General features: G+C 43.9%; 1 protein-coding gene across 1 annotated transcript in view; it reads left to right on the top strand.

Annotated features, from left to right (window-relative positions):
* Positions 1-8,958: 8,958 nt before the first annotated feature.
* The window catches only part of ST8SIA6 (ST8 alpha-N-acetyl-neuraminide alpha-2,8-sialyltransferase 6), a 46,135-nt gene continuing 33,948 nt past the window's right edge, over positions 8,959-21,145 (top strand). The window contains exons 1-3 of the mRNA XM_075419452.1: positions 8,959-9,122; positions 9,328-9,423; positions 18,631-18,729. Coding sequence (XP_075275567.1) covers positions 9,028-9,122; positions 9,328-9,423; positions 18,631-18,729 — 290 coding nt within the window. The 5' untranslated portion in view covers positions 8,959-9,027. The remainder of the gene's footprint in view (positions 9,123-9,327; positions 9,424-18,630; positions 18,730-21,145) is intronic.

Below are 21,145 nucleotides of genomic sequence, written 5' to 3'. Positions count from 1 at the left end.
TCTCCACGTGCCACTCACAGCTGCCCGGCTTGCACCTCTTTCCCCAGTTCCCTGCAGAACATCTGGCAGCACCTTCTCATCACGCGCTAGAAGCGCGCTCCCATCGTCATGTGTTCTGGCTTTTGGTTAGCCTGAAATATTTTTCCGTTTATCAAAAACTTTCTGCACTGTCTTTATCTTCCTGCACTGTCTTTACAAGCCTAGATAAAATATATGCTCAATAAATACAAAATGTCAGTAAGTGGTAAAACAGTATTTGTAAGTGGGCTACCTACCAATCGTTAAAGAGAAAAACACTGAGTTATGGTGCTGTGTTGTAGCTTTACAAATGATACGGTGTCTGAACAAAGAAATCAATATGTCACAATTTTGAATTACTCGGGACCTTTTAATTCCAGAGATCATTTTGCTTCAGACCTTGATGTGCATCACCAGGTCAGGCATGAAACGGGCCCCGTGACGACCACTGGTTCCTGTCCGGCAGGGCTCAGTACGCTACATGCAAATACCCCATAGAGCAGCTAGTTCAGATACCTGCCACCACCTATCATTCATCCTTCGCTAGTGCGCCACAGAAATGAAAATATGCAATTCAGTGCTGATTATCTGGTTCACCGAGGTTGAGAAAGGGAGCTAGTTCCAATCCTTCTAATGTGGACTGTATTTGTGGTCTCAGTCTCGTCCTTGGTGAAAAGATTTTTTTTTTCCCCAAAAAAACCTATTGCACCATACATGTTGCTGAAGAGTGAGTCACACAAGAAGGAAAAAAAGTGGTGCAGAGGCTGAAGTGGCATCTTTCCCTGAGGCAGATCCAGGCAGTGTGGTGTGGGGCAGTTCAGAATGGTGCTTGCTGCGTTGCCTTGCTGCTGGCTGTGTTACCCCCTGGTCAGCTGCCAGCAGGATCCATCCGGTTTTGCACGACCATACCCAACCGTTATCAATAAAATCACATATTGCTTACTTGTTAAATTCTCCGTTTGCTCTTAACCACAGCCAAGCTGAGCCTGAGTACATCTGGAAAGCTTGAATAAATTTTCTCCAGCTGCAGGTTTCAAGTGATGATTCCTTGCTTTAGAATCGCCTTTTACACATGCTCAGCTATTCGGTCAAATGCATACTCATGCAATATGCAAACATGAAATTAAAGGCAAAGGATTTTAAATGTGGGTATTTGAAATGCACATCTCCGCAGCATATGATAATGGTACTTCAGGCATCAGCATTCCCTCTGCTGCAAATGCCTTCATCGTTCTCCCCCTCTGCCCTTGAGGCTCCACACACCCTTGCACGCCAGCGGGCTGTCCCCCTCACCTCCCCGGGGCCCGTGTCCTCCCCCACTCGCTCCTGCTCTCCCCTTTGGGTCCTCCTCCCAAACACCGATAGGTTTTTAGATTCCTTCAGATCTGACGGTCATGCCAACGAAGACTGTCAAATAAAGAAGACTCAGAAATGCTTTTATACATACATTTATAGTCTGTTTCAATGGACTTGTTAATTTTGGTGCATTTCTAGCTGCACCTCGCAAAGTGGGTCTCTAAGCAAGTACTATGGGTGTTACAGCCCTCAAGGTTACAAATAAGGTCGATCAATCTGTAACACGAAAATGACCATGTGCTGCAGAAAGTCTCACCTGGGAGCTAGGTACTGAATGCCTGTTCTGAAAATAATGCTAAATAGAAGAGTATTTATTGACCCCATCTGTTCAGATGGCACTCACTTTTCCTAGGCTACATTTGGTTTTCCCTTCCGCTAGAACTTAATTCTCTCCTGCCAGGCCATTGAAAACACTGGATAATAATAAACCAAAATGTGCTTTCTCTGGAAGTACAGTAATTGAGAGGGACACAAATACATAAGTTGGTATCTGAGGACCATAAGAGAGCTTCAGGCTTACCTTCCACACAGCTTTTGCGAGAATGGCAGTATATTTGCAGAGCCTAATGAAAGTGAGCCAGGAGTGCAACACAACCAGCAAGGCCGGTCACCAAGGCACGGGATATCAGCCTATTTACTGAAACAGAGAAGACAACATTTAAAAGAACTGCTATTTTTCATTAATGCATGAATCACGGAGGAGGTTATATTTACATACCGAAGGATCTCACTGCAGGGATGAAGTCCTGTGCCTAGCACTACATGTTTAGAGGACAGAGAGCTGAGCCCCACCGATGGTCTGCTGGGAGAGAGAAGAAACCCCAGCTCCCTCCCTTGGCCTCCACCAAGTGAGGTGGTGCCTTCAGCACCCACAGCACAGGCCATCCGAGGCTTCTCGCCTTCTCCTGATGCTGGAGAGGGGCTGTGTGTCTCCACGGCTGCCAGGGATGACCCCAGCCCCGCTCCCACCCCAGTGGGACCGCAATGCTCACGCGCCCGCTGAGCTGGCTCTCAAACGTCAGCATGGATCCCACCGTGCTTTGGCCCATTTTGAACTCCAGTCTACAACCAGTATCACTCAGACAGAAAATTACTTCAGAACAGAGAAAAAAAGACATTTGAGACAACTCCAGTTCACAATAAACCCTCCCAAATGCCTGTATATTTTGCTGGCTTTTGAAGTAGCCTGGACTTCGTTCTGATTGGAGGCAAAGGGTTTTAACTCCAGTTTATAGATGACTCAAGGTGCTACTACACAAACAGAAATAAAGAATTGTCTAAGGTTTTTTTTTCCTTGGTTTCACTGAGGTTCCCAAGGCAGGAAGGCTGTCTTGATGCTAAGAGGTAGTTTTCTGCATAGCTTGTTTTCCTACATCATTTCTCTTCCCAGGGTGTGCTGAAGGTTCAGCAACTGCCTCGCTTTTCCCCATCACTGCCCAGATATGCCCCCCCATCGCTGCCCCGGTATGCCCCCTACCCTGTGTGAACACCGATGTTTCGTTGTGGAGACACACTGAGCTTTCAGGACTCTCGCAGGTGCCTCACCAGAAGCACGAGACCCGCCCCGCTTTAACAGAAATATTCACATGCTCAGAGCTGTGTTGGAGCTAAAGCGCCTTGCTGAGCTGGCTCCCTGGCCCTCAAGCACCCTCACGATTAATTTCCTGCATGGTCCCATGACCTCTGGGTTCTCCTCCAGGTGATGAGGGCATCCCACAGTCGCAAGCCCTGTCTGTCTGCCCCCGCTGCAGATCCCCATGTCCCCGGCTCAGGCACGGTCACTCAGGCACACCTGCACCCATTCGGGACCCACTTTCTGCCACAGTCCGACCAGCATTAATTTCACAATGCCACAGACAGCTTCAGAAACACTTGATGACGGAACACAGAAAATGAGGGTTTTGCAGAGGATAGGTTTCTATGGGGTATTCAACAGTTTTAGCCGCAGAAAAGACTGGGAGAATCAGTCTCATGCAAGACTAGGTCGAGGCTGCAATTTGGGCAGTTATATTTTTAATTGTATTTAATGGAGTTGATGGCTTTTTCTCAGTTTAAAAAGACAGAGGTCCTGTCTTCCTTCCTCCAAACCCCTCAATTCTATGAGTTTATGGCATTCTGTATCACTTCTGCCGTTTTCTTCAGTACCAATGAAGTAGTCTGTCCCCATACATCAGCCTATGATGCTTCCTTATTTTTTTATTTACTGTACTCTATGTCAATTTTAACAAAGGAAATACAAGAATGTGAAAAAATGGGCTCTAGCTTTTTTCAGTGCACTGTGATCCCAAGAAGCCAGTTTGAAGCCGGGCTGTCAGGCCACCATCCTGGATCAAACTCAATAAATAATCTTCCCCTCCCAAGATGAGGCCCTCATACAGCCATAGAATCACACAGAATCACAGAATGGTAGGGGTTGGAAGGCACCTCTGTGGGTCATCTAGTCCAACCCTCCTGCTGAAGCAGGGTCACCTACAGCAGGCTGCACAGGACCATCCCTCTTTTTTCTTCTTCCAAGTGATCCATGCTACTTGCTTACATTATGCAGTTATTTATTTCCCAAATTGTGGCTCTGATTTCCCATAAGGATAAATGATGCTGACTGACCATCGCAGCTCATCACTTGTATCATTAAGGATGACTCTGAACTATGGCCCCTCATTTCTATTGCTATTTTGTATGTGATCCCAAATCGGATTTTTCTACAGATAAGCAGCTGGACACACTGTGCCATTCTCACTGATGAAAGAAATGTTTATCTTGACATAATTACCTCAACCGTTGACCACAGTGCCTGATGAGAACCCTTCCATTACGTGACATCCCTGGAGGCATACCCCCCCTCCAGCCATGCCGGCATTTTAAGAACCGCTGGGAGCCGCACCGTCAGTCTGCATGCTGATCTATGATGAGTAAATGTTGCTCAAACAGTTTTTCTCAGTGCTGATTTACTTGCTTTGTTTGTTTGCTTGTGGTTTTAATAATAGTATTACAACTCTTTGCTCCTGATGTATTTGACATTGTGCCATTGGTCCATTAGGATTTGGTTGAGTGTTGTGCATTATTTTTAATTTGTATTCACAGTATGCTCAGTAATAACTCACTCTGAATTGTAGCAATGGATGCTGTGAATTTGTATTAACAGCAGTCCTGATTTGTGCAATGTGTAGCAAAATACTTTGCAAAAGAATACTTATCGCTTCAAGTCCTTTAGCACAGGAGATCACAGCTTCCAAATAACAGGAGATTTTCCTTAGCAAATTGTTCCTGGGCTAATCATAATGAGAAGGATTTCAGCTTGGATGGAAATCATTGACACAAGCTGCTGCCGATGCCAAAAGTCTACATGGTTTCGAAAAGCAATTAGACACAATTACGGAAGAAAAATCCACAAAAGGCGACTAAACACACAGACAGCTCTGGTTCACAAAGTCCCCAAGTTGTTGATTGCTGGAAGCTGAGAAAGGATCCTAGGGACGGACAACTGCACAGTTCTTCCCTAGGAGTCCGCTATTGGGCACTGCCTGAAAAATACGCTGTTCTAGCCTGACCTAGTACGGCCTTTCTTATGGTGTCACGTTAAGAAGTCATGCTGAGAGCATTTAGGAAGAAGAAAGAACAGAATTAAAAAACAAAAAAAAAAAAAAAAGTATCTCTCCATTCAGGTTAACAACTTGCAAGTTTTAAGGGTTTCTGTATTAAAATCCTCCTTTGTATCTAATTAGAATTCAGACCCTCTTCCCCCCCATCAGCTTCCTTAGGAAGAGCATACACACTGGACTGCACTACAATCACGGGCATTGCACTGCCCGCGGTGCCCTTAATTGGATGAAGCCTTGCACAGTAGCTGGCAGTGAAGCATTGATTTTCAGTGGTTACTGGCCTCAAGTTTGCTTATGTTACAAGATGCACTTTTGGCAAACAAGGTTTATCTGCCATGGGGCAGCATCATGACCGCTGAAGAGGAGAAGCTGGTTACACATTTAAACTAAATAGAGGAATCTGGTAGAGCACACATAATACATTACTCTGACACACAAAAATCATACCCAGTTCACAGCACCAAAAAATCATTAATTTTGGGCATAACAGGCAAGTCCTACCGTAAGTGGGACAACTTATGAGATGCTCAGCATCTTGAAGACTTCTGCATGTGCCCTGACTTTTTTCACCCTGACCTTCTCTGGAGAGCAAACAGTGCCTTACAGGACAAGTCATCACTGGCACACTTGATGAACGTCCAAAACTGGGGTATGCATAACTGCTTTTGAACACCTAGTACTGCAGCTAGTTTTATATAGACCTCAACAGACTGTTTGCTGGATGAATTTAGTTATTAGGTTAGTATCTTAATACAGCACAATTTTTTAAATTTTAGGACACAAAATCCTGCTCTGGAAAAAAAAAGTGAAAAAACATGAACCCAGGAGTGAAAAACTCTATCAACAACAGCCACACAAGGCAATTATTTGGTTTGGCTTTGACTTTTGTTTTGTATTTTTATTGGGGTATGGCAATACACTGGTTTTTGCCATTTTTCTTTTGTGAAGTGGTATGGACAATTTCATGTCTTGGAGTTCAGAAGATAGCACCTCAGTTCCTGCTATTTATACTTCTTTAAACCATGTTGCCTGGAACTGTGGGTGGAAATAAATGAAAAAAAGTTATGAAACTTAATGAACCAAAGATTTTCTCCCAGTTTGAAACACATGCATTTTGTTTTTGTGGGTTTGTTGGATTTTTTTTTTTTTTTTTTTTTTTTTTTTGCTAAAAGCATTCATATTGCTGACTACACTAAAAATACCCCAACAGTAGTCTTGCACCAACACCCCACTCTGGGGGTTCCTGCTTTGCCACAATGTGGGACTCCAGTTTCACCGAATATCTTTAGTACCTTTCTCTTCTTCCTAATTGTACCAGTCATCTCCCCTCCTATTTGCAATAACTAATATCCCTGTGACAGCCATTGCTTAGATGAGAAGGCAGCATTAGGAGAGCATTTAATTAACATTAATTGCTTCTTAATATGATTTAGCTGCTGGAAATAAGGCAGCTAAGCTAGTACCATGTGACCAGTTGCCCTCCAGGCACCACCACCACCAGACTGCTTTTGAGTCACAATCCTGTAGACCTGGGGGGCAGCAGCCGTTCACAGATGATACCTTGGGCTACATTTTACTTTTCTAAATTAGCAGCTAAGTAGGGTTGTAGGAACTCAGCAACAAAGCCACCACGACACCACCTGGCTGATTAGTGATCTCTTCCTTCTGTGCAAGCCAGCAATTATCAGGTCTCATTGACTTCAGAAGCTAATGGAAATCAGAGGCTGGGGGATGCTGCCAAGATGCAGCAGCTTCCAGCTGTCAGGAGGACTGGATGGGACACAGTCTTGGTGAACGCTGGTTTTTCTTTGTGTCTTCTTGTGCGACATCTTTGGCACCTGTGCCTTTATCATTTTGATCCTCTACATTACGCTACCTCACACCATCACTTCTGACACAGCAGCATGATGCAAGAGAAACTTTATCTCTGAATCCAGCAATCCTAAATCTGAATCCTGATTTACCATTGATTCTCATCTCCACCTTTAGTTAGGTCACTTAACCTCCACTAAGCTGCTCTGCCAGGAAATTAAGGCTGGTAACACCTAGAGATATTGTGACAACAAATCAATAAGAGTTTGTAAAGTTGTTGGTAAATAACAGGCACCAAGTGTCAAGTCTAATTTAAACAAATATGGTTTATAATCTTCCCATTTTCTTTACAAGAACTTTAATATGACATGAAGATTAACCTTCTGATGTAGGGGGAAAAAATCTCTACTGATATTACAGACTAGTAGAGGTCTGCTGCCAATAAGTTGAAATACGATGTCCTCGCTGATATCACTAAATTTCCCATGGATTAGCTGACAGCGATACTTCAGGACTCATGGGAAAACTGTACTGCAGAGGGAAATAACAGGGAGGGGAAAAAAAAAATAGTTTCCTGGACTGCAATTCTTTGCCTTCTTTCATTCAGAGCTGAAATAGAATACCACTAGACTTTGTAAGAGAGTAAATCTTTCATTTTAGCTGAAGTATTTAATGGATATTACAAAATAGCTTTATAATATCTACTAACATAAACAGGAGCCTTCAAGGAGGTAACAGTGTGATTGACATTTTTAATATCTGCTGACCAGTGAAAGCTTACATACCTCAAAAAGGTTGACTGTTAGCCCCTACATGTTCATACACAATGTCAACTGAATGATAGCCCTAAAGCTGAATTAAGTTTTTTGGAAATGGTGATAGAACACCTTCCTGTTCAAGATATTTATGATTCATGACAACCTCAAAACAGCAAACTTCAGAAGTCTTAATGCTGGCTTTGTTTCTGTTACAACTAAGTACTTCAAAGCCCACTGGACAACTGTGCTGTGCGCATGGGGGGACTGTGCACTGAGCCAGTTCAATACCCCCAACCCCTCGGCAACACCAGCCTGCAGCTGCTCCCAGCTCTCTCACCAGCACCCATAGCACCGCTTGCCAGGGACATAACACGGGCCTTAAAAAATAATTCAGTATTTCCTGGCATACCCTATCCCAGATGGTGCTGTGCTGTTCCTCTGATGGACCGTAAGCATGTCGGTTCTTATTGTCGTACCTAACCACTTACCAGTCACAAAAATGAAGCCCCTTGTCACTTCATTCATATAGCTGCAGCAGAGCTTTTATTTTGAGGCTTTCCAGACACTGTGTGAGAACACAAGAGCAGCTCTGAGGCTTACGGGAACGCTTGCAGATACAGAAAAACGGGAACAATCCGCAAAAACAAGGTGTCAGTCAGCCGGCTCACAGCTGAAAGGCTGCTCTAGGCTACAGCAGCTCTCCTGCCCACCCTCTTAATAAAGGGACTCTAATTAACGGCAGCTCGTCACCTCACTAGGTTTCTGGTAGCAATGGCTGGCCTCGTGAAAACAACACTAAGTGCACAATTAGGCGAAAAAGATGCAAGCTTATTACAGACACATTCCTCTACCGAAACCACTACACATACATTTTATAAAAAACACCACAGGGCATGTTATTCATAAATAAGATAAAGAGCTGTTAAAGCAGCGGCGACCTCGCCGCACCAGCCGCGGGCAGGGCAGCCTGCGGGGCCTCCCCCGGCGGCTCCTCGCCGAGCAGCCCCCGCACGCTGACCCCACCGCAGCCCCCCCACCCCACCGTTAAAGTTTCGAGGGTATTTTAACTCCCTCGCTCCTCACAGTAACTGCCCCGCCGCCGAGAGACGCCCCGAGCGGTCGGCAGCGCAGGCCTCCCGGGTCCTGCCCTCACGCCCAGCCGCACCGTCCCCCGCCGGGACCCTGCCCGCGGCAGCCGCGCCGCTCGCCCCAGGGGAAAGTTTGGCGGGAAACGCGGCCTGCGCCCGCCCGGCCCCGCAGCGAGCGCGGCCATCCCGGCGGGGGGGCGGGGGGTGTCGGTTGGCCGGGCCCCCAGCGACGGCCGCGGCGGGAGGGTGGGGGCTGATGGCGGCGGCGCAGGGCTGCGGGCGAGGGGCGGGGCGGAGGGACCCTGTGGCTGCCATGGCCGCCTCCCCCTCCTCGCAGCCTCCCTTAAATACTATGGGGCAGCCGTAGCTGCGGCGGGTGCCGCTGCCGAGCGCACCATGCGGGCTGTCATCGCCTTGGCCGCGGCGCTGGGCAGCCTGCTGCTGGGCGGCTGCCTCCTGCGCCTGGGCGGCCAGCAGCCCCTCCGCGCCAGGTAGGGCGGCCGGGGGCGGGAGAGCCGGGCGCCGGCTGGGGAAGAAGGAGCGGGACGCGGCCGGCCCCCCCGCCGCCCTCCGCCGGGAGAGAAGCCGGGCTGGGCGCCGGCGTTGGCGGCGTGCGAGCGATCCGTGGGGAGGAGACCGCGTGGCGATGCTTAATCGCGGGTTTTGACAAGTTTGTTTTCCCGTCTTGCTTGCCAGGGGCTGGGAGGAGGACGAGGGAGCGGCCGCTGTCACGCCGAAAGTGGTGCGAGCCCTGCGGTCGCCGCTGACGGCCCCTCCTCGGACCGAGAACAGGTACGGGCCGCCCGCCTCGGCTCCCGGCCCGCGGGGTCCGCGGGGAAGGGGCCGCGGGGGCGGGAATTGGCCTCCGCTCCGTCCGTCCTGCCGTTGGGCTGGGCAGCGGGGTCGGGGGGAGCGTTAGAGACTCGTTCGGCTGAGGAAATGAAAACGCGCTGAGACCGTGGTAAACGATGTGTTCAGAGGGGCTCTGAGTGGCAGCTGTCAGTCAGCCGTCGGTCTGGAGCCCAACAAAATCGTGCGTGCGGCAGTTCTGCGAACACGCGATGCAGAAAGTGCTTGCTGAATGGCGTGTTCCAGGTGTCCTGTATTCTTCTTTCCAGGAAGGTGGAGCTGGAACTGGGTAATATTGTTACCATTTTTGTAACGTGTAAATAATTAAAAATACCGATTTCTCCTTTAAAATCCATAGGATGAAGGCCAGACATATGAAGCCTTTGTCATGTGTAGCATCTTATTTCATGGGAGCCCTTGCTCTTGATCCCGTGTCTTGAGCTTTTCTATTGGTGTAGATCGTTGCTTCAGAGCCTGTTATTTCATACTGTGAAGTTTAATATGAAAACAGTTGGTAAAATTAGCTGTGAAACAAGTCGTGTCTTACGTGCGGGCTTCAGTACTAATGACCATGTTTTCGTGCTTCCGAGTCTTTCACGCACTGTAGGAAGTCTAATAGTGCAGAAAAGGGTGGTGTAATCCACATGTGAGATATTAGTATGTAAGGAATAGTTTACAAATATTTTTACTATTCACTTTTACTTTATATGGCCTCATTAACATCACAGCTGCAATGGTTATTGTATGTTAATAGATATTATGGTCAAAAACACAGGATAAAAATTAGAAAGAACTTGGGAACTGGGTCTTTGATGGGAACTGTGATGTCCTGGTTATATTGAAGTCAATGTTGACAATGCAGTTAACCTTACTGATGCCGCCATCTCACCCCATCTAGCTGAATTTGAGGTTGAAACATGTGCTTTCCGTAAATGAACGCAAGTGACAAACAGTCGTAGTAATCACTGCAGGTACACTAACAGCAGGTTTCTTACGAACTTCTGATGAGAGACCCTTGTGCTCCCTGCCTCAAAATTTAGAACTTTCACAAGCCGCAAGTTTATAACATCGTTCAAAATTAGAGTGAAACAAAAGGAACAGGAACATTGGCAGAATTCTGACTGCTATTATGTGCTTCTAGCCTGCTTTTCTTTCCTGTGCTCATTTTTTCCCTTTCTGTTTTTTTTCCCCCTTCTTTTCCCTCCTTACAAACCCGATATGGGTTTGCAGTATGTGTTCTGTTTTGCTTTGATTTTTGTAGCTGTCGCTCCATTCTCCTCTCCACTCTGTTTTGTGTTATGTTTGTGGTTCCCCCCTGCCCCATCTTCTCATACTCTTCCTTTTTGCTGCTAGTTTCTGAGCTGCAGTCTCCTGCCATTCAGCTCCGTGTGCTAAACCATGGAGTCAAATTGACTAGAACTGCTGGCAGAGAGCACTTCAGAGAACAGTCTAGCTGCTTCCCAGCTGCTATTAGTACACTCACAACTGGAGCGAAGAAAGGGGAAGCAACACATACCAAAGAGGGCTGAAAATCCATGGCATGTATAGGTCAGTTTTTAATCTCTGCAGTAAGGCAAGTGAGCGTGAGGTTTTAAATGCGTGTTTTTTCTTAATCTACTTGTAGGATTTTGGCACCGATTTGGAGCTAGGTTTGATCAACCTGAAATTGTATTTCTTCATGACTAAGTGACTGCAAAAATGTGACAAGTAAATTATGCATCAAAAAAAAGTTTAATTTCACTCTAGCTCCTATAACCATAGTGCCTTTGGAGGGATGGCTGTATGGCTGAATCCAAGAGAGGATGTTCTTTCTCACCTGAGTGACTACGCCCAGTAAGCTGGCCTGACAGGAGTTTGTGGCACATGTTTGGTGTCTGAGGGAGGAGAGAGAGCGGCTGGGCTGACCAGGAGCTGTTACTTAATCCCGAGAGCAGCTGGACCGGGCAGGGAGCCATGCTGGAGGGGTTTGATCCAGGCAGCAGCTGGACTGGGCCTGGCTGAGGGCCATGCTGGAGAGATTTGATCCAGAGAGCATCTGGACTCATTCAGGAGGTTCGGACCAATCCCTCAGTGATGGAGATGGATGGTCTGGTCAATAGGAATTAGATTCCGCTTTGCAGTGGGGTTTTGCTGCAGTGTCCCTGAGTCTGGCACAAGGACAGAAGAGTCCCTCATTGAAATAGGTTGTACAGGACTTAGTGATTTTTGAATCAGGTGAGGCTGCGTTAATATGTTGATGCATAAAACTAGGAACAATCTATTTGTGCAGACTTCCCGAAGTATGGTTCCCCTGAAGGATCCTGACGGTTTGAATAGCATTGCCATGCTGCTGACAGCCATGTCCTTTCCTGCGTAAGAGGATGTGCACGGATGTTAGGTTAGATTGATCTCTTCATCAGTTTGACGCATTTTTCTGGAAAGCTAAGATTTTCTCACCAACTTTGGTGGGAGGATCCAGGAAAAGAAAAAAAAAAAAAAAACCCAGGCACTGTCCTTGTTGAAGTCTAAGTCATCTAGACAATCTTCAGAATCGCAAGCTAATCTTTCATTTTATCATGATTTCCTTTGCTGTTGGAGGCGTATTTGTAACCAGATATCTCCTGAAGAATCTCTGAGGCCCTATTATTCCGTTGCCTCGCAATATTGAAAGCTAATCTGTTCTTTTACTTTGAGTAACTCTTTTAAGAAGGGTGAAAAGATGAAAAGCAGGGGATTGGTTCAGACTGTCATAGATATTTAGGCAGCTATTATCCACAGCAATGTTTAATTAGATAGTGACCGGGCACCTAAAGTTCTCTGAAGATCTGAGTCTTAGTAAGTAACCTTGAAGATGCGATTTGTCTCTTGCAGGACATTTCTTACCACTTTTTCTTCTTAAGTGTTGGATAATTCAAACAATGTGACTGCCTCTACAGTGTGACTTCCAGTTTTTGTTTTGGGTTTATTTCACAGCCTACTGTGCCTGTTAGTAGAGTTTCTTACTAATAAAAGGCCATTGTTAGTAAGAGTTATCTAGTCGTCCCCAAATTTATTCATGGAATCAGTATCATTTACACACAATATTATGGTTCTCTGGTGAATCCGCATGTCTATGCCTCATACCATCCTCTCAAGTTTTTAAGCTGTAACTCCAAGTACAGTTGAAACTTGCTGAAGCCAACAGTACAACCAAAAGAAGTAGTATTGCACTTGTTCCACCTTTAGACACTTGGTCCTTCCTCACTCCCCACTTGCCTTTGTGCCACCATATTTCTTTGTGTGGTCCACAGCATTAATAGCAAAATAGAGGGCTCACTACTGCTAGTGCTTATCAGGGGAGGGTGACAATAACAGGAGGACCTAGCTAGTCTTTCATTTGTTATGAGGCCCAGGGTGTGCTGTGTTAAGCTTGGGCAGAAATTCCAGCTCCTATTGTACTGCCCAGGAATATACAGCAGATCAAAAATGCCATCTGCTACAATGGAAGTGAAAACAGATTTCTCAAGCGCTATTTAGGTATACTTTATATACAAGTAATAACAAGGCAGCAGTACCCTGAAGAACTGGCCAGCACTACCCTGTTATTCTGTTTGTGTCGCCAATTTTAAGGCATTCACTGACTATTTCCCTAACTTACTCTCTGTCTTCGCAGGTCCAAGGCAAGCACAGTGTAGAGACTATTGGGGTAATTGAACAGTGGGAGGGAGTGACTGAAGAGCTAGCAGTAAACAAGTTAGCATTAATACAGTGTTCCATAGTGTTGGTTTCTCCAATTCCTCTCTCAGCAGCAGATCGTTATGCAGGCCTAGGGAATAAACAACTATACTTAATTAACTGCTACAGAGACCTGTGCATTCTGTCTCCTGTCAAAACATTGCATTCTGGCAGGCAGAAGGGGAAGAAGAGACAGGCTATTACCACAATTATGAATAGCAGCTTAGTATATTGCACAAATAATTTGCTACAGTTTAGATTAGTCAGCACTGGTGGCCACTTACTAATTTTACTGCTCTCTTAGTATTTTTTCCCTTCGTTCCCAAGTAATGCATGCAGACATATTTTAGAAGCGGATTTCTAGCATATGCCTCATGTATTAGTTCTGTCTAAATGAATAGGTGTTCAGTTGAAAGCTGGTGCCAGGACACATTTACGTTCTGACAGTGGTGAAAGGTTTCCCAGCTTCTTTCTGTTTACTTGGTCTGAGTGAAACTGCTCTGTCATTCTGTCTGTCGTGTACTATTGTTACATCATTTTATGTTTGTACCTTGCTCTTTTCACTTTACCCACCATGAGACTCTGAATGTTGCTTGACATTTTACCTGTCATGCGGTTTATGGATTTTAGAAGTAAAAAGTATCTGATATTAGTATAACTCTGGTGAATGCACCAGAAGGTCTTCCAAATAATTTCAGAAAGCAACTTGTCTTAAAGACCTGATTTAGCATTCCTTAGATAAGCAAAACCTCCATGGGAACTTGAACAAGGATAGTAGGATCAGTCTCTTTCACAGTTACGGTGATTAATGTTACAAGAAAAATTCTTCCTCCTGTGGTTTGATAAAGCCATTTTTATAGTCCATTTCACCAAGCATTTAAATTGTGTATTGCCTTATTAATCAAGGTGTTGTGAACCTTAAAAACGTCACTATATTCTTCGCATCTGATTAATTTGAATTAGTGTCAAAGACAGTCCTTAAGAGCACCCTTCCTAGGGAAGTATGGATTACAGGTTTTTAATAGTATTCAACTAATAGACTATGAGATTCAAATATAAATTAATCTCTTCAAGGGAGAGATTAAGGCAGGAGGTATTCACAATCTGGGTAGTGTTGTTCAGTGTCAGTTTGGTGGAAGGATGTAAAAGTGCAGTTTCGCATGCAGAAGCAAAAAAAAAACCCCTTTTTAGGTGGAGATGCTTAGCGGAAACAGGGTTCAGAGGTCCTGTGCTGCTTCAGGCGGACAAGAGCAGGAAGCCATAGAAAAAGTGCAACAGCTAGTTCTGCTGCGCATGGGGTGAATAAAGCCAATGAGTGGGATTTTTACTTACGTTCGGTGTGGACTTAAGTCCTGCTGAAATTAGGGGTGACATTCTTACTGCTTTCAGTTCTGCCAGACAGTCCAGTTCTGAGATCTTCTGAAAATCTCACCCCACATTCTTTCAGCTGTTTCCAGCTGATTTTGTGGGAGTTCTGGAGGACTGGCCTTTCAGCCCTGGGCATACCTTTAAATTACGGTATAATTCACAGCACTGTATTTCCTTTTTCCATCTGCTTACCTGCCTCCCTCCCCATCCTTTTTTCATCCTTGTTACATCCATCGATTTTCCTACTTTGATAACTGTTTGGGGTGGAAATTGGTTTTGTTTTTAAAGGGCTTCCCTTTTCTTTCCCTCCCTATACCACTGCTCCCCCAGAACTCCATGTTAACTGAGGTACCTGTCTGTCTGGTAATTCCCTGCACTAAGGCTCCCTATGGTCTCAGGAGTGAATGCTACAGGTGCAGCAAAAGGTGCCGTGGACTTTCATATAGTTTCTCTATTTCTTATTCTAAAGGTGAGTGAAACCCTTGTCTTAAAGTATTTTACAGTTTAAGGAACTGCTGTCTTACTGAGAGCAAGATACAGAATAAGAATGTGCTGTAAATATGGCACATGGTCTTAATCTACTGTGGATTTATTAAAGTACAGATGGTGTATTACCATAAGAAGTATGTGGTCCTCAAGCTGTTTGTATATGATTTTAAAAAACTCCTGTTTTTTGGCCAGTGAGGTTGGCTTTGAGAACATCTAAACTCTAAGGGTAATGCAGCAGAAATTTCCCTGTTTCATCAGTTTTATGAGTTCAAGACAGCAGAATATAACATGGTTTCCACTTTGAGTTCTCACCTAGTTTAAGAGTTTGCAAAATTAGTTGAATGTAGCCTGATATCTGCGTTGTTAGGCAAGGTATCTGGTTTAATTGCAGAAGTTTTAGTGCAGTTCTAAGTATAGAACAAAGACTGTCATCCACTAGATCAGGTAAATTCATTTAGTGATAAATGTTGCCTAGCATAATTGTCCGAAGTGATCAGAAATCTAATCTGTGTCTGCTGTCTGCACAACTCTGCAATGAATAATGCAGTAGAAGTGTGGACTGCCTCTGGCAGAACCCTTTTTTCTGAATGCAAAAATGTTTCACTCATGTGAAGCAGAAGGCCACTCAGACAGTGAAACAGAAAATCAGAAGTTTGACTGTTACTAGAATGAGTCATTGTTTTGTATGTCTTGCAAATAAATTGCTTTGTTGTTGTATCTTTTTGTACCATGTAAAGAGCATCGCATAAATTTTGTGTAGAAAAACCTGCAGATCTTGGTGATCTGTCTTGTGCTTGCATTGTGTGGAGAAAGATTTGGATTAAAATTCGTGTCTGGTTTTCCCCACAGTTGTGCCATTTTCACCGATCTTTACCTGTGTCACGGAAAGGGGAAGAAAGACTCCGTATTCCTTTTTTCTCCTCTTGATGACTGTAAAGTGATTGTCAGGACTTAGTGACAAAACAGACCAGGGATTTACTCTGCTCATCCTTTTTTATCTGACTTTTTTGAATTTTTCAGGTCTTGAAAATGTGTGCATGAAAAGCAATTACTAAAAACTGAGGCAACTTGCTTCAGTTGATCTTAGTGCTATGAATTTAAAAAGACTAGAAGTCTGTTGAGTAAAGCTTGTATTGCGTTGAGAGAATATTTGTTCGCTGCCCCACTGATGTCAGGACATAAATGAATAGGAATCTGTAAGAACTCTGTAATGATTCTCTGCTTGTGAATGAATGTTGGTTCTCTGACAGCGCCTGCGCACGGCCTCGGGGTGAGCCGGTCAGACCCAGCCGCCTGCTCCGGCTCGCTCCTCCCGGCTGGCTTCGTGTCCTGGAGGAGCAAGCCTCCGGCCAGCTCTGGCTCTGGAGGGCTGGGGCCCATTCTCAAATCAGCACCCGGCATCTTCATTTTTAATTGTAGTGAAAGACTTACTTGCAACAGTAACAGGCACTTGGCTTATGATCTCAATAGTTCCTTTTTTAAGATGCTGTTTATGCAGCTAAGCTTTGCCTGTAGCTGTTTCATAAAATCACAGAATCATTAAGGTTGGAAAAGACCTCTAAGATCATCCAGTCCAACTGTCAACCTGACACTACCATGTCTGCTAAACCATGTCCTGAAGTGCTATATTCTACATGTTTTTTGAACACCTCCAGGGATGCTGACCCCACCACTTCCCTGAGTTAAAGAAGCAAGAGAGGGGAAACATGATTAGTGCTAACCAGATTTGTTTGGGAACTGGTCTTGGGTTCTTTTATGAAAAGGCCCACCTGGTTATTGGGTGTAGACAGAACCATTTAGACCAAGCTGCAATAAACCTGTGTGCGTCATCGGTGTAGTCAGAATATTTGCTGGCTCTTACTGTGTGAGATCTGCTGAGCTGTTTGCTCTGAACTGTGTGGTCTGAGACCCTGCTGTCCTGCCATTTGTATGTCCCTCCTTGAAAAAGAATTAGATAAGGAGCTGTATGCAAAATCAGGCAAGGAGCTCTCAGCGGGTAGTGCTGGTTGTTACTGTCTATTAAAGGCACTGCATAACTGAAAGGACAGAGGTTTACATTGTGTTCTCTTACCACTGCCCTCAACAAGGGGCATACAGGCTGCATACCTCCGTAAGGCCACTGAGTGCATACTGGGAAGAAGTTCCCAACGCTGGAAAGAAAGGGAGACAGCTGATATCTCTCCTCTGCAGCTTACGTCCTGGGTGAATCACTGCTATGGAGTGACTGATTCACCAGAACATTCATGGGCAGTGGGACGAGAAGGAAAGGCCCTTTGTTCCTTGTCCTCCCTTGTCATAGCTGTGAACATGCCAGTCAGTTCAGTAGCAAAATAAACATTTATTCTGCTCTTTCTTCTGTAGTCAGTCATCTTCTCATTTTAATTGTTTAAGATTTTCATTGTTTAAGAAGAGAAGGTTCAGGGAAGACCTTATCAGTACCTGAAGGGAGGGTGCAAAGAGGACAGAACCTGGCTCTTCTCAGCGGTGCCCAGTGACAGGACCAGAGACGATGGGCACAAACAGAAGCACAGGAGGTTTCCTCTGAACATCGGGAAACACTTTTTTACTGTGAGGGTGACTGAGATGGCTTGGTTTTTCTGTGTTCCTAAGAAGAGCACAAGTTGTGTTCACTACTGCAGCTCACACCCAGGAGCGAATGACACAGCATCTATGTCTTCTGTATTTCCAGTTCCTGTTTGGACAGATAGGTTGCAGTGTCCAAGTGTTCCATAAGCAGTGAATCAGTGGAAAGAATCTGAAAGGAACGGGGTGGGGAGAGGGGGGAAGATAGTGAGGAGTGAGGAAAATAAAAATGCTGCAGAAAAAAAACTTCATGACAAGTGACAGTAGACACGGCAGGAGGTTGGTAGCAGAAGAGGGTGATTATATGAGAATGAAGCTAGATACAAGGCGAACTGAGGTGAATGGAATATGGCTTTGGTATCTCAGTCATTTACTAATTTACAGCTCAGTCTCCTACCAGGACTGTGAGAGCAAGAGGACCTGGAGTTTGGTGAAAATAAGACAGCAGGAATTAAAGATCACTTTCTGGCACTTGCCTTGGTTCTTTTTGCAAGTATTTATTCTCATTGTGTAAATAAAGAATAAACAAGGGAGGAAGGATTAAGCTCGAGTCAGGAAGTTAAGGTCCAAGTAGAAAGATCCACTTCACCTGTGGTGTTTCCTGTACATATTATGTTGGCTCTGAATATTGCATTTCATCAACAGCTTTAGAAAATCACATCTGCTACATATTTTACTGGTGAATACTTTAAATATCTTCAAAACATAATGTTCAAGAGGCTTCCCATTTAATTTATTTTTTTAAATTACATTTGCTGATTACAGTGTAAAGCAGAAAATGTAATTCAGACTATGAAATAGGGTTACTTTAAAGAATCAAGTATTTTATAGTCACTAGCAGCAAACTCCCCTTTTATATGAGAGCGAGCTTCAAAACAGAAGTCAGTAAGATTTCTTTGGTAATGTTTTCAGCTAAGTCAACGGTTACTAATCTTATTGTCATAGCAAAGTAAATGTGACAGCATTGTCAGAATATGTTCTCTCTTTTAAAGTTTGTTGCTTTTTCTCCCCCAACAGAACAACTGTTAATAAAAATGGAATTTACCAGTTTGAACAGACTTCAAAATGTAAGGCAATTCAGGACAACATTTTGTCATCATCTATCAAGAAGAAAAGGTAGGTATTTGCTGTGCTTTCTGCTTTGTTTGTTTTAAATAGAAGAGTAAAAGATTGTCCTCTTTTACATAATTCTCGATGATATTAATGTGGAGCTATGCAACAGGAAACTGAAATCGCTCAACCAATGTTTGCCTGCATCTTTTCTTTCCTATGAATTAGATTTATTTGAGGCTGGATTTTTTTTTTTTTATGTTCACAATAAAAGTCAGCAAGATTTCTCCTTAACAGTTAGCAACATTTTATTCCAAGGTATTCACAAAAAGGTTGAACAGAATCTGTGAGGTATAATTTAATTCTTCAGTGTCTTTTTCCTGATTGGTGAACGCTCCTGCTATGAGCAACCTCATTTAATGGATTCTTTTCAGCATATCCACTAGAGTAAGTATGGAAATGTACCTGTATAAAAACTTGCTAATTAATTGCACTGATTGTAATAACTAGTCCACATGAAACTAATAACTCAATTTTACATACAATGAAAAAACACCCTAAATTAATTTTAGTTTTCAACTTGCTGTTCTGCCTTTTGCTGACATGGAAAAAAGATGTTTGATATCAGCCTTGCTCAAATTCCTTGGCACTTACTAAAGTGAAAATGGGAGGAGCAGCCATTACTTTTGACATGTAACATTTTGCCTCTATGGATGCACCAATAAATAAAACATTGTAAATAAGAAAGGCTTCCTGTTATGACCGAGTTCCAGCTTAAAATTAATTATGTGCCATGGTGTCTTTAAAATTGGAAACTTTGGGGGTTTTTTCCCTCCATTTGGGAAGAGAAATGGAATGAGAAAAAAAGCTCTGCTAAAAATAGTTATGTGCTTTTCGCCATGCAAAGGACTGGAGAAGTCAAATTTTTCCTTAACACAGAAACAACATTAAATCGTGATTTGAAAATGTCTCCTGTCTTCTCTGCCCCCTCCTCACTTTCTCATTGCATTTTAAGATCTTTCACCTGTTTTTAAGTCACTATATTACCAGCATGCTGTCATTACTCTTTTAGTTCTTTCTTTTTTTTTCTCCTCTATAATCTCTTCTCCCACCAATATTCCATCTCAGCAGCAACACTATCATTGTTTACCCTTTTGAAAGGTGGTAGACCACTATGTTACTGGTGCACTTCTAGTGAGAGCTGAAAGAGACTGGCAAACAGAGGTCAAAGAATACAATTAACTGAAAAATTGAGTGATTAATACCAGAAGGACAACCAGTTACTGTATTGCCTCCAAAATCCAGTTATAGCAATATAAATGCTGTTATTTATGCCAGGTGTTAGGAAGTTGTAGAGGCTGCAGCAATGCAGACATGCTCTTTGTATCTAGAATGTTTTGCAGCTGAGATTGTAGGAGAAACTTTCGAAAGTATGAGACCTTTATTCTGTGGCTAGAGAGAAAGGAGCTGCACCATTTAACGAGGCAGAAGATAAATTGGGCAGGTAGGAAGAGAAACTGATGCTAGGAACAAAGGAGCAAGGGATTACTTTGTGCCATGAATATTGCAACTTACTGCCCTTCACTGAGAGGAGCTGCAGGGATCTTTGTTGCTTTTTCAAGGTGTGACCCACAGGCATGCTATATAAATGCTTTATATTGCACTTCTAGACTTTCAGGGACATTCTGGACACTCTTGCCTCGTGAGTTGGCAGAAAGGGGAAAAAATTACTAGTTTAAAGCTTGTCAAATAATTCAATGGTAAAAAATGCTGTGTAAGTGTGAAGTTATTATTATAGCAGGTATGTGCTGGTGGTGATAAAGAGCCTGAAATGCTGAGTTTTGCTGGCAGTTTTCCATTTTTATTCTAGAGCAAGCCCTGTGCACACTCTCCTGAGGGCTTTAAAAACCGATAGTTGTTTTGGTAGTATTAAAGTGTCCAAAGGCAAAAGGGATCCTCCTTTTCTCTTGCATTTCCTGCTGTTGCTTTTATTTGTTTCCTTCTTGAACATAAGCTGCCAAGTAGGAATATCTCCTTTTTTTCACTCCTGCTGCTCAGTTTTCCTTCTAATTCAAATATTTTTTTTTCCAAGTAGATGTGTAATTTTAGCAGGTAACCAGTGGGGTTGCATCTGTTTCTCTGTTCTGACATTTTACCTATTGTCTCCCTGATATCTCAACATTTCTGTCCTTGCTGTTGTCCTTTAGATATCTGCCAAAAATTAGAAGATATTTATACTTTGTCAGTGCCTCAACTGTGCATAATAATTCCACCTTAGCCTCTGCAGTTAATGTAGAAGGTCACTGCGTACCTGACAAGTACTATAGGCAAAAAAACCCCTTCCGGGTGTTTTTTTGTCAGCAAGGCTCATACAGTGTGAGTTCACTACAACAGCAAGTTATTGTCATGGTTGTGGTGCAGGTGGCAGACAAAACAGGATGAAATGTGTTTCATTCACTATTCTCAGCACTGTAATTATTGT

This window comes from Opisthocomus hoazin, chromosome 4 (genome assembly GCF_030867145.1).
Source record: "Opisthocomus hoazin isolate bOpiHoa1 chromosome 4, bOpiHoa1.hap1, whole genome shotgun sequence".
Taxonomy (NCBI): Eukaryota; Metazoa; Chordata; class Aves; order Opisthocomiformes; family Opisthocomidae; genus Opisthocomus; species Opisthocomus hoazin.
This window is presented reverse-complemented; position numbering and strand designations above follow the sequence as displayed.